General features: G+C 38.1%; 1 protein-coding gene across 8 annotated transcripts in view; it reads left to right on the plus strand.

Annotated features, from left to right (window-relative positions):
• Nucleotides 1–14019, plus strand: part of PHACTR2 (phosphatase and actin regulator 2) — a 362779-nt gene that overhangs the window by 295664 nt on the left and 53096 nt on the right. For all 8 annotated transcript variants that reach the window (XM_072643498.1, XM_072643501.1, XM_072643502.1 and 5 more), the window contains 3 exons: nt 683–1214; nt 10430–10632; nt 12291–12447. In XM_072643498.1, the coding sequence (XP_072499599.1) occupies nt 683–1214; nt 10430–10632; nt 12291–12447 (892 nt within the window). The remainder of the gene's footprint in view (nt 1–682; nt 1215–10429; nt 10633–12290; nt 12448–14019) is intronic.

A 14019-nucleotide genomic window follows, 5' to 3' on the forward strand; every position in this document is an offset into this window, starting at 1 on the left:
ATTACAGCAGAAGAGATTCGTGAGAATAATTTACAGATTATAAGGGTTTTAAGCCACAGATGTATTGTGCAGGAACCAGTGGAATTTTCTGTGTAGAATAAAAGAAAGCAGTTGATTGAAGGTCAGTTTTTCCAGGAATAGTTCAAAGAAGTCAGTCTTAACTAGAGGCAGGAAAATAGAATGTACACAATCCTAATGTGCTCCTGACCATAATTATTATTATATTACCAATTAGATACTTTGGAAAAGAAGAAGAATAAAAGCAACCTTTTCCCTAAGGCATGAAAATGGAAGAGTCTAATTGCTTCAGCCGTTAAAAGTGTTTGTAATTTATGTCATTAGGAACCAAGAAAGGAAAGATTTCTCCTTCTCATAGTTAGGGCATATTCTTCCTCAGACATGGCCATACGCTTTCATATATTTCAATATGTGTTCCCCTTGGAAAAGAAGTATTATTTTTTTAGCAAGTACTAAAGGATAGGCTTTTGATCAGAATTGTAGGACCAGCTAACTTGTCCTGCCTTATGATAGTATACTTGCTACCTGAACTTGCCTTTTATTTTTATTTTTAAGTAGTTCTGCATTTTAAATAATTTTTTCCCAGTGAGAACTACCCTTTAGGCACTTTACTGGGAAGCTATCTTGAAGAAAAAGTTAATACCAAATTTCTTTCTTATTTTAGCTAGTTCCTCTCACTTGAAAAAAACATCTGTGTCCAAGTCATCATCTTCACCATCAGCTTCAGCCACCTCATCTCGTTCCAAAGCTTCCAAGGAGCCAGCTTCCAGCAAAACAGCTGCAGCAGGGACTTCACGCAGCAAGAAGAAGGCAGGCAAACAATCAACCTCCCGCCCACCTCCAGAGAGAGCTGTTTCTGCCACATCCAACGTCAAGGAAGAGCCTTTAGAAACCAGAGTAGGGAGTCTGAAGTCAGAGGAGCCTGCCCTCATTTCAGAAGGGCAGAATACAGACCCACAGAATAAGTCAGTCGTTCCTCCTCCACCTGTGGCACCACCACCTTCTCCACCTGCTCCTCCTCTTTTGGAAAATCAATGCATTAATGTGTCTGATATTCCAGCTGTCACCGTTTGTGACGGGACCAACCTGCCTGTCTCTGCCTTAGACTTGGGTCATCTTAAGACAGAAGAGTTGACAGACAGAGCCACCCTTCCTTCAGATACCAGCTTGGGTGTTAACAGAGAAAACACAAAATGGTAGGTTTGCAGCATGAACCTCAACATCTTTTGTACAGCTCTGTGCTAAGAAACAGCAAACCCACTCTGTTTGAATTGAATTGAATCCAAGAATTTAATCTAGTTAATGTCAGGAATCTATGAGATGTGTACACAAATGATGATAACATCAATTAAGGCTAGGGAGGAACAGAATGATTGTAACAGGTTATCACAAATGTTATCATCACCATAAATTATGATAATAACTAACATTTATATGGTGCTTACTATTACCTTGTACACATATTTACTGAGACATTATAATGGCTCACATGCAGGGTGTTCTAAAAATCTTAGTGTAGCTTTAAGCTATTAAAGCTTAAAATTGCACTAAAATTTTTTGGTTGCAATGTGTGCATATAAACGCACATAAAAATCACAAGATTTTAGAGTTGGAAAGGATTTTAGAAACCAGTTAGTTTAAACCCATCATCTTACAGATAAGGAAACTAAAGGTCAAATATAGGATGTAACTTGACCAAGGTCATAATGGTGCTATATAATTATTAAGAATATTAAATATTATTATATATAAGCTCATTTTATTTTCACATGTGGTAAGTAGTGTGAATTCTATAGACCTTATTTTATATATAAAAAACCGAGGTTTAGTGAATTTATGTCATGAACCTGCTGACGTATGCACATACTCTAATACTTTGGCCTGAGTCTGCTCCTTATCCTGGGTATTCTCCTTTACCATTTGGAAGCCATTGGTGGCTCAGAACTGTGCCATTTAGATATCTCACGTCTTAGAGAGTTTTTTCATTACTAAACTAGAATTATTCTTTGAGGATTGGCACTAAGATTCAGAGCACACACAATCTAGCCGCAAATGGCAGGATGCCTGACCCTATGTGACTCTTTGATTCTTTCCCTCTTTATTCTCTGGGAACTCTCCAAGGATCCATAGTTGAAAACCTCCAAAAATACTGACCCAAAAACATAATACATACTGACTTTCATTCTCTTAACTTCGCTCTAGTCAAATTAATCTTTAATAACTAATTCATGTCTTAGTGATTCTACCTCCAAGCACAGCAATAATTTTCAATTCAGGAAAATTCTTGCTCAGCCTCCATCCCTACCCCCTAGCCAGTGACCAGTTTTCTTAAAGGATTCTGACTCAGGTCTCTTTTTAGCCTTTTGCGTGGAGATAGTCATTCCTCATAGCATCAAGCTTTCTTCACATCAATCACATGATGCTTACCTCTTCATAGTTAAGGACCTAAGTGACCTATCCAAGATTACATACCTAGCCAGAACTAGAAACTATGTCTTCTCTTCCCAAATCTGTAATACTTCTTTTTCTTACTGAATTGATCACCCCTTAGTAGAAAAAAACATATCATTTACTTTAGGCTTAAAATAACATACATAATTATTAAACAGTGGGAAATACTCTTTTGGGATTAAAGAACTTTTTTTTAAAGTTTCTTGATTGCAAGATAAACAATCGTGGGATAATTAGAGAAAGAAGAAAAATAAATGTTGAATTCCCAAAGGAATAGATTTACGTGCACGTGTAAGGCCGGAGGGAATGTAGCTATACAACTCTGCGCAGGGAGTGACATGTTATGGAAAAATATAGAAGAATATGATTTGGGTGTCGCAGCAATCCATTAGCTGCACATCAGTGAACTAAATAGCTTTGTTGAAAAGCTGAATATGTGGTTAGACTGTGTAAACAAGATTTAAGTGAAGTGTGGTGACAAAATATTCACTGTTTTTGCTGAGGTCTGAATAAAATGAGATGGATTTAAAGATTTTTGCTCATATTGAAAAGAGTAAGTAGATTTCATTTGGAAACTATGAAATCACTTTCCTTAAATTCCTTGAAGACTAGGAAAAACATGTCAGTCAATTTGAAAAAAGAAAACTATTTGCTGAATACTCGCTCTGTATGAGAGTGGGTGCTATGGAAGCTGCGGAGAAGTCTAACACCACCTTTGCCCAAATGTAGCTCAGAGTCTACTTGAGATCATAGGATTTTCATATAAAAGATAAAACAATGTAGTGATCACTCAATGAACGATGATTTATTAAGGCCTGCTAAGTGCTAGGAATATACAGACAAAAATGAAACTCCCAACTTTCAAGGACTTTAAATTCTAATGGAGGAAATGAAATGTACACATAAAATGTGTGGGCAAAATATACACAAGAGAAATGTCTATGTGTTGCTGATTAGTGCAAATGCAGGAATTCAGATGAGGGAGGAGGTATCAGTAGGGGCTGTAGGGATCAGAGAAGAATCTTGAGGTTGGAAGTAGAAATAAGTCAGGAAGGAGAACAATAAGTGAGGTAAGTAGGTAAAGGGGGAGGAGCATTCCAGGTAGCTCAAGAAGCCTGAGCAAAGATACCCAGCCAAGACTCCATTCAAAGTGCAACGTGCACTTTGAATCAAGAATCAAGGAATCAAGAAGCCTTGGGATCTATCGAGTCCTCCTTCTGCCCATTGGACAGTCAGTCAGTCAACAAGTGCTTACAATGTTAACTATTTCTTAATCCCTCCAGGCCTCAGTCTGCTCATCTGTCAGAAAATAAGGATTGCATTAGATCGTGTATAAGGTTATTTCCAGTTCTAAAGTTCTGTGTTTCCAGCACTAAGTAGCCAGTCTTGTTGGTGCTGAGGATTTGAATATAGGAGTTCTGTTGTTGTGGTTCAGTTGTGTCCGACTCTTCATGGCTCCATTTGGGGTTTTCTTGGCAAAAATGCTGGAGTGGTTTGCCATTTCCTTCTCCAGCTCATTTTACAGATCAGGAAACTGAGGCAAATAGAGTTAAGTAACTTCCCTGGGGTCACACAGCTAGTAAGTGTCTGAGGTCAGATTGGAACTCAGGAAGATGAGTTTTTCTGACTCTAGGCCCAACTCTCCATCCATTGTTCCACCTAGCTGCTCATCTAGAAGAGTACTGGGAGATAAAATGAGACAGAGCCAGATCAGGAAGAGTCTTGGTCAAGTGCCAAGTTAAAGAGCATATTCTGTATCCTGTATTTTTATGAATGATTTAGTAAGCAAGGAGACAGAACAATAGACGAATCTGCTTGAGCCTTATCTTCTTTCCCTGAGTGGGAGGTGATCGCAAAGGGTATATAGTATGGTACTCATTTATTTTTAGTGAACTTCATGTTATAACCAAGCCATTTTCAGTGCTTAAAACCTTCTTGCTTTCCTATTTTTTCTCCCTTTCTGCTCATCTAAAAATCAATTTCACAAGGGAATGAGATTTCAAATTGGAATGGACCTAAAGGTCATCCAGTACAACCACAGGAAACAGGATCATTGAGGTGCAGTGATTTTCCAAAAAAACCACATAGGAGCCAAACAACAGTTGTGATGTTAGCTGAGGTCACCTGACTCCAAATTAGTTGGCCAATAAGCATTTATTAAGTGTATATTATTAAGCTCTGAGGATAGACAGAAGGACAAAAGGACGGTTTCATACCCCTTACAATTTAATGGGGTAGACAGCAAACAAATATACTATAGACAAGCTATTTACAGAATAAATAGGCAGTTAATTAAGAAAGAGAAGACATTAGGATTGAGAAGGATTGGGAAAGGCTTCCTGTAGAAGGTGAAATTTTAACTGGATTTGAAGGAAGCTAGAGAAGGCAGAGATGAGGAAGAAGAACATTCAAGGCAAGAAGGGTCAGCCCGAGAAAATGCCCAGGGCCAAGAGTTGCCATGTCTTATTTGTGAAAGAGTAAGGAGACCAGCCAGTGTCACTGGACCAAAGAGTACATATGAGAGTGAGCTAGGTAGCACAGTGGGTAGAATGCTGGGCCTGGAGTCAGAAATACTCATCTTCCTGAGTTCAAATCTGGCTCCAGACGCTTACTGGCTCTGTGACCCTGGGGAAATTACTTCATTCTGTTTGCTTCAGCTGTGTGACCCTGGGCAGATCATTTAACCTTGTTTCCCTCAGTCTCTCATCTGAGCAGGAAATGCCAAACCACTCCAGTATCTTTGTCAAGAAAATCCCAAAAATGGTGTCAGAGAGTTGAACATGACTGAAATAACTGAACAAAGGTATAAGAAAATTGTTGAATACCAAATAGATGATTTTGTATTTGATTCTGGGGGCAATAGAAAGCCACTGGAGTTTACTGAGTATGAGGGTGACATGGGCAGGCTTGCGCTTTAGAAAAATCAGTTTGGCAACTGAATGGAGGTTGGGGAGAATGGGGAGAGACTTGTGGCGTCCAGACCCACCAGCATGCTGTTGCAAAAGTCCAGGTGTGAGGTGATGAGGGACCTCATCAGGGTGGCAGCAGCATCCAAAGAAAGAAGAGGGTTCATTTGAGAGATATTATAAAGATGAAGTCAACAGAACTTGACAGAAAATTGTATATTTGGGGGATGAAAGACAGTGAGGCATTGAGGGTTACAGCTAAGTTGCAAGCCTTGGGGAATGGGAGGAATGTATTGCCCTCCACAGTAATAGGAAAGTTTGAAAGCAGGAGAGGGCTTAGGGGGAAAGATAATGAATTCTGTTTTGGACATGTTGAGTTTAAGATATCTACTGGATATCCAATTCAGGCTATCTGAAAGGTAGTGGGAGATTTAGGGCTGAATAAGTAGACTTGAGAATTATCAGCATAGAGATAATAATTAAATCCCTGTTATTTCCTTCACACTGGGCTGCTTTTGTTCCGTTTTATCCTAAGCAAATTATTTTGCTTTGAACTGGTCTAAAAAATAAGATATAGATAAGTCTTAGTTTTTTAATTACCAGTAATATAATTTGCACATTATCCAGATTAGGGCCTGCTACTTTTCTCTTTTGTTTTTAGCGTCTTGGGCACTGTCATCAGAAGATGCACAGGTGAAGAAGAAAGGGATAGAAATAAAAAATGAACCATAATTTCATTGATATAGAAAAGTTGTGGATGGGAAAACTACCTTCTCTGTGATTTATAGTCTTAGAAAACTGCCAGAGCACAGAAAAGTTAAGTGATTTGCCCAGGGTACCATAGCCAATGTGTGTGTCAGAAGGATTGAAACATGGTCTGTCTTCCTGGTTTTAAAACCAGCTCTCTATCCATTGTATCAAAGTTTCTCCTTTCAGTCTTCCATGCATCCTCCTTGCATCATTTCATTTTGTTTTATTTGACCTTTCTGACAAGACATTTGGGAAAATATATCAAAATAAGGACTTATTTTTACTTATAAGAAACACTAAAAATGCAAAGGATTTTTAATACCTGTGGGCTTTTTTCCCCCTTTGCTTCTTTCTTTTCTCCTTCATTAGTAATAATTATGGGATTTTTTTTGCTGTTCAGTCATTTCAATCATGTCTGACTTTGTGACCCCATTTAGGTTTTTCTTGGCAAAGATATGAGTGGTTTGCCATTTCTTTCTCCAGCTCATTTTACAGAGGAGGAAACTGAGACACACAGAGTTGAGTGACTTGACCAGGGTCATCCTGACTCCAGGCTCAGTGCTCTAGCCACTGAGCCACCTAGCTTTGAAAAAATACATCAAAATTGGGACTGTTTTTACCTATGAGGAAAACTAAAAATGTAAAGGATTTTGTAATACCTTTTTTGTTTTTCTCCTCCATTAGTATTGATTAGGGGCTTAAATTCTACCCAAGCATATATTTAGCCTGAGTAAGAAAGGAAACATGATATAGTCCAAACTTAGAGACTCCAAATAATTAAGACAGGGTTTGAAGTTTGAAAAATTATACTTTGTACTTATTACTTAAGCATATTTAAAAATAGATACTTGACAGAGTTAACACATTATCAGAAGCACCTAATATTCCCTGTGGAGTTTATAGGATAATAGATTTACAGCTCTCCTGCACTCTGGGGGAATCTGTGTCAGAGTCTGGATTCTTTGACTCCAAGCGTGTTTATATTTCTTGGGTTTCAAAGTCTGTGTACAAAGACATTTAATATTCTTATAGGTAGTACTTAAGAAAGATGTACTACTAGGGGAGCAGAAGGCAGAAGGGATGACAGCATTGCTCTTCAGCTGAAATATTTGAAGGATTATTTCTGAAAGATGGTAGCCATCTGTTCTCTATCACTACTGAGGATGCAATCAGAATAGGGCCTAACTGTGATATTAGAGATGTAGGCTCATGGTAACAAAGAATTTCCTGACTGGGAAGGTTACCATAATAGAGTGCTAGATTTTAAAAATAAAATTGCTTCATTTCAGAGATTTGGTTTAGATTTAGTCTTTGCAAAACAAATAGGAATGGAGTAGGTAACTTCTCAGGTTCGTTCTAGTCATATGAACGTTACTATCAGATTTTCAAGTTCTGGGGTTGATCAATTCCAGGGTCCTAGTATAATGGTCCAGATACAGATTTAGCTTCATTCTCAGAAAAATTATATTTTGTGTCATGCTACTTCCACCAAGGCAGGACCTGCCTGAAGGATTTAAATAGTGGTTTGACTTAGATTACTTGTTTAGGTAACAAAAGTGGGGAAAACTTTTGTTCCCATTATGTTGCGAGTTCCATGAGGGCCTCTTTTTGTATGCCTAGCTCACAGCACAGTGACTAGCACTTAGTATATTGTTGTCATTCCGTTGTTTTAGTCTTGTTGTTGTTTTCAGTTTATTTTTTTATTAAATTATTTTATTTGTTTTCACTATTCTACAATCACTTCCATATATCTTAGATTTTTTTTCCCCTTCCTCCCTATGCATCTTTTCCCCCTCCCTCTCCACTCCCTTCCTGAGACGGCATTAATCACTCTTTATGAGCCCATTTTAGGGTTTTCTTGGCAAAGATGCTGGAGTGGTTTGCCATTTCCTTCTCCAGCTCACTTTACAAATGAGAAACTGGGGCAAACAGGGTTAAGTGACTTGCCCAGGGTCACACAGCTAATAAATGTCTGAGGCCAGATTTGAACTCAGGAAGATGAGTCTTCCTGACTCCAAGCCCAGTGCTCCATTCACTGTGCCACCTAGCTGCCTGGCATATAGTAAGTGTCCAATAAATGTTTATTCATTGATCAACTATATCAAAAGGGCCTCCAATTGGAATAGAAATGTGAGCAGGCTTGACAGTGGATAAATTGCTTGTAACACAAATACGGGTCCAATTTATTTAATTAGTTATGTGTCTTTAGGTAAGTCATTTTACATCTCTGGACATCAGTTTCTTCATTTATAAAATGAGAACGTTGGATTAAAGGATCCATAAGGTTTCTTCCAGCTCTGATATGGTATTCTGAGTTTGAAAGGTTAGTTGCTGCAATTCTATGAATACAGGTCTTAACAGTTCTGAAATTCTATTCGTCATATTCTGCTGGCAAGCTCTTGTCTGGCTCCTAGAGCTGTCTTAATTCTGAGGTGATGATATTTAGGAATGGTAGATGTATTCCAGAAATATCTGAAAGCACTGACTATTTTATGGGTTACTTGTAATTGTGAATTAAAACCAATTTGTCCTTTCTAAAGGTTGCTGACATTTTAGTTTCAACTGGAGACCTACATCATAGTTTATAAGACTTTGGGTTTCTAGACCCTAAGCAAGGTTGTGATAACTATTAATACCCTGGAGTCTAAAAGAAATGCCGGGCAGAGTTAGGAAACTTTGTCAGTTCTGCCAGTTTGGGCTTTGCTCTAAGCAAATCATTTAACTTCTTTGAGACTTTGTGTTATCATCTACAAAAGGGAAATAATAATGCCTGTTCACCTAACTCTTAGAACTGAGGTTTATGGAAAAGAGTGTACTTCAGAATGCTTTGAAAACTTAAAAGAACTAGATCAATTCTAAAAAGTTTTTTTAATTATTATTTCAAGTGATGAATGATGAGATAAAGATTGATCTATCATACAAAAAAGAGGTGTGTGTTGAAGTATTGTGGTATGTGGAAGAAAGAATACTGACTTGGATGTCAAAGGACCTGGCTGCTACTTTACATCAATGTGATCTAGGACAGATTCCTTTTCTGTTCCCTTCTTTATAAAAGAAGACAAATGGTCCACATAATTGCTAAGATTTTTCAAGCTTTTACTGTATTTTCCTCTGAAATATTAAAATGTAAAAATTTTCTTCCCTGGCACTCTACCAACAAGGGCATCCTATCAATCATCACATCCTTCACTTTATTTGTAGCTTCATCTGTAAACAACTTCAACAGAGCCACAAAGGCCTTACAGGGGCATAGTGAGTAGAGGAGGGAACTTGGACTTAGAGAGAGACCCATATTCAAATACAGACTCTGCTTCCTTGCTGGGTGACCATGGATCAGTCTTTACCTCTCTGAATCTGAGTTTCCTCCACTCTAAAGTGAGGTAATAGCACTTTGTGCCAATATAGCACCTTACCACCAAAGAGCTCATTTAATTGTCATAACAATCTTCTCATTTCCTGTCACTAGATTCTAGTGAGGTAGTCAGGGACACTTTTTACAAATGCAGTGTATGATCCTGGAAACAGATAGAGCTGATGAAAAAGTTCAGAGTTAAAGTCCTGTTCTGCTACTTAGAAACCTTAGCAAATTCATTTATGTCTAAACCTCAGTTCTAGAAAATAGAAATACTATTGCACTATCTACTTCAAGGAGCATATTATATACACGTGAGTTTCCTCTGGGAGAAGCTAACACAATTGTTTGACCATCATTTTCCTCATCTAGGAAATGAAGAAATTCTATTAGGACCCATCTTCCCCTAGGACTCTATGCATTCTGTGGAATGAATCTAAGGCATGGGGAGGAGGGAGCTAAAAAATTTGTCCGTGGTCACACTGGCCTTGGTAGACTTAGAAACCAAGGTGTGGTAAGTCCCAGTTAGTTGTTTTTTCTCTTGAATCACACTGATATAGAGGTTCATTTTCCAAAATTTAATTTTATCCCATTTATATAATTTATATTTACCACATTTATATAATCATAGAATGCCAGAGCTAGGAGGGACCTTAGAGATCATCAAATCCACCCTGTTCCTCTTTAAAAATAAGAACACCCAGGAAGTGGTTTGTTTCACAAATATAATATAATATAGCCTTTTTTCTTTCCCTTCCACAATGAGTGTTTGGCTTAGCCTGTGGGAGCCCTTTGGTATGACTCAAATTCCAATGGTGTTCATATGGACATGTTCTCATTGCCCTAAGTCCCTTGCCCTAAGACTTGTGGAAGGAAGGAAATGTGCATCATGGGCTCTACAGTGGGGATGTATCATTCCTGCTATACCAGAGTTTTTATGCTTCTCAAACAGTTTGACAACCAAAGAAGAGCTGATGAAGGATGCATCAAGACTCATGATTCCTGTTTTGATGGGGGAGTCTTCTGAATCTCTCAGCAGCACAGAGATTGAAGTTCGAAGAGAGAACCAAGCTAATGATTCAGACTCAGATGGGCCTATTCTGTACACTGACGATGACGATGATGACGATGAGGATGAGGATGATAGTGGTGAAAGTAAGAATTTCTTTCTGAAAACAGATTTTTATTGATATTCCTTTTTAAATCCTTTCTGTATCCTTCCCCTTTTTGCTCCTCTCAGAAAACTATCCCTAATAAGAAAGTATTTTAATAAAGGAGGAAAAAGAGACAAGAAAATATAGCTAAACTGATCAATATGTTGAAAAGAATCTGACAGTATATGTAGTGTTCCACACCTGTGGACCCACCTCTGTTTCTTCAAAGGAGTAGAGGGAAATGTCTTTTCATATCTCTTGGAAGTAAGTATTATTATACTGTGTTACAGAAGTGCTTATTTTATTCCATAAATTAGAAATAATTTTTTTAAAGTAAGTTTCTTATGAGGTAGGAGAGAATTTCCAAAACCAAAAGACAACTCATTAGGGAGCATACAATTTGATATATTTTCCTTATCACCTTCTCAAATGAAAGACATTTATTTTTGGCAGATTCTTTTTTGCTGTTGAACCTTCACAGAGGATGCTCCCTCAAGAAAGAGAGATTGTCCTCACTCCTCAGTCGTATATGTTTGTTTCTGTAACAGAGAATACGAGTTTCCTATCTTGAGCCCTTTTCATTGTGATTCAAGATGACTGTCCTGTTGGTCATCCCTGAATGGAGGGCTTTCATGCTCAGTTTACTTTTTAGTCTTATGCCTAAAGGTTTCACTTGCTTTTCATAGTAGAATTAAAAGGAAGAATTAACGGAAACTTTTTACACTGAATGGATATTGGAGATTATAGGAGAGTATGAATTAAGGGTTAAAAATTCCTACATGATTAGAGAATCACAAATATCCACTTGTACAAAGCAGGTAACCACCATCACTCCTTTTAGAGCACAAATGGTTACCTGCTTTGGACAAGTGGCTATTTGTGATTTTCTAATCGTGTAAGTATTTTTAACCCTTAATTTGCTACCTCTGTGATTTATAGGCAGAGAGGATTGTGCTGTTTTTAAATTTTTAGAAGGCTAGTCTGTGGAGTCATTCAGTCTTATTATGGAATTAATTCATATCTAGCTTCATAGTTTATAAAAATAAATTATTCCAAAGCTAAACATTCAATAGTTGTGTAGCAGATTCCTTCCAGTTTACAGTAGGCAACATCCATCACTATTATCTCCCCAACTAGAATTAATTGTCATCTTTTGAGGGAACACCTTTCAGGTAGAAAGGGCTGCCAGGTTTTTCAGGGTATATAGTGATGTAGAGCAGGGTGCTTTTAGCTTTAGTAACTTTATTGGCATTTTTCTGAAGGAGAAAGGAGAGAGAAAGAAGAAAATGGGCTGTTCAAGGGTACAGGTGAGTGCATTTAATTCTTAAGATTTGAGAAGGAAAGATAGACAAAGCTTTAATATCTCCATGGCACTCAAATAACAAAATAAACTTTGGAACATTGTCATAATGATGAGATCATTCTTGATATTTTTATCCCCTAAATGCCCTAACATATTTTAGAATATTCTTTTACTATGTTCTCCAATCTTATTCAAGACAAATTAGGTTGAGTTTACCGTGCTGATGTTAATGAAAATTTACGTTCAGGAAGTGTCTGATCTTTGAGTATGTTAAAAGCCCTTGCTCAGTATTTGTAACCTGAATACGGATGGTTAAAAGTATATTTCTCTTTATTTGACCCTTTCCCAATCCTCAGGTGCATTGGCAAGTAAAATACGTCGCAGGGATACTCTTGCCATCAAACTTGGCAACAGACCATCTAAGAAAGAATTGGAAGACAAGAATATCTTGCAGCGAACCTCTGAAGAGGAGAGGCAGGAAATTCGACAACAGATTGGAACAAAGCTTGTCAGGTAACTTTTGAAGTCTAAATGGAATGCTGACTGCTTCACACAATTAAAGCACCTCCACCTCACTCGAGCCCACCCCAACCAACCAAAGACCCATTTCATTCAGCAAACATTTTAAATTCCATTTGTTGAAGAAATGAAACATTTGGGTGGCACAGTCAATAGAATACTAGACCTGGAATCAGGAAGACTCATCTTCTTGAGCTCAAATCTGGCTTCAGAAACTTACTAGCTGTGTGACCTTGGGCAAGTCATTTAACCCTGTTTGCCTCAGTCCCCAACTGTGAAATGAGGTGGAGAAGGAAATAGCAAACCATTCCCATATCTTCACCAAGAAAACCCAAAATGGGGTCATGGAAAGTTGAATGACTGAATAACAAATATTGAAGAAATGATGAATTCTGAAAGTTTTGAAGTCCTTTAGATACTGTTCTAGGTTGTGAAATTGCTTGTTTTGGAGGAAAGGCCACTTAAAGAATATTATTGCACTTTGATAGCCGTTCCGTGTTTTACAGGTCATTAAGTTGCTGTAACATCCATAAGGCCTAATGTTCTGCTCTATATAAGCATGGTGATATTGGCTCTAGTGTCCTGGTTCCAGTCTAAGTCCAGTAATCTTATGCTACTTATCCAAATCCCCTTATAATTTCAAATGTAAGAAATTATCTCTCTGGCCTTCCTAGCCCCAAAGCATTGAGTCACACTACTACCACTGGTACTGAATGAGTGTCTGAGTTCCTAATTCCAGGGTTGATTAACCCTATAGTTATTTCCTAACATTGTTATAATCCCTGAAAAATCCTACATGCCCTGTCCTCTGTCAGTAGAAGCATATTATAAACAGATGAAAGGTAACCTTCTGAGGTGTATGTGAAGAAACTTTGGAAGGTGAAGAGGAATTCATTTCCTTGCACAGAACTCAAGCTTTTGTGACTGCTGAGTAACCTCAGGGTTGCATAGCTCAGGCCAGGTGTCTTTGTAGGCGTCCTCAAAGAGGAAGTATGACCCCTCTAAGAACTCCTTATGTCTGGCCCAAGGATAAAAGTGTCAGGATCTGATAGTTTTATTGGCTGCCCACTCAGGAAGAAGACTTTCTTCCTTGAACCCAGAATAAGTTTCTAAAATAAATTCTTAAAAGAGAGATGAAGGAAAGTCCCCTCAAATCCCACCCACAGTGGTGGCTTGTTGAAGATTATCTGCTTCATACATTATCCATGTCCTTGCCTTTCCTTTTCAGTCTCCTATTTCTGGCTCCCTGTAGATTGGTGGCTTGCCACTCATTAGTATCTTCTCCCTAATAACATGGAGATAAGAATAATTTGACCTATTTGTGGTCACCCTGCAAGTTGGTAGCCAAACCAAGGTCAGACCCTAGAACTGGACTCATAAGGTGTCTATTTAACCCCAGGTTAAGAACCCATCACTTAGGTCATGCAAGGAGTATCTCAGAAGGATTCTCTAAGTGAATTAACTAGCCCCTTTCTAGATTAGGGTGGTTTTGCTGTGCGTTCTGACCCTAGCTCTGGAGTAGTGAGTGAAATACTGAAAATGATGGGTATGAGAAAATGACTTCTA

The sequence above is a fragment of the Notamacropus eugenii genome, chromosome 2 (genome assembly GCF_028372415.1).
Source record: "Notamacropus eugenii isolate mMacEug1 chromosome 2, mMacEug1.pri_v2, whole genome shotgun sequence".
In the NCBI taxonomy this organism is placed as follows: Eukaryota; Metazoa; Chordata; class Mammalia; order Diprotodontia; family Macropodidae; genus Notamacropus; species Notamacropus eugenii.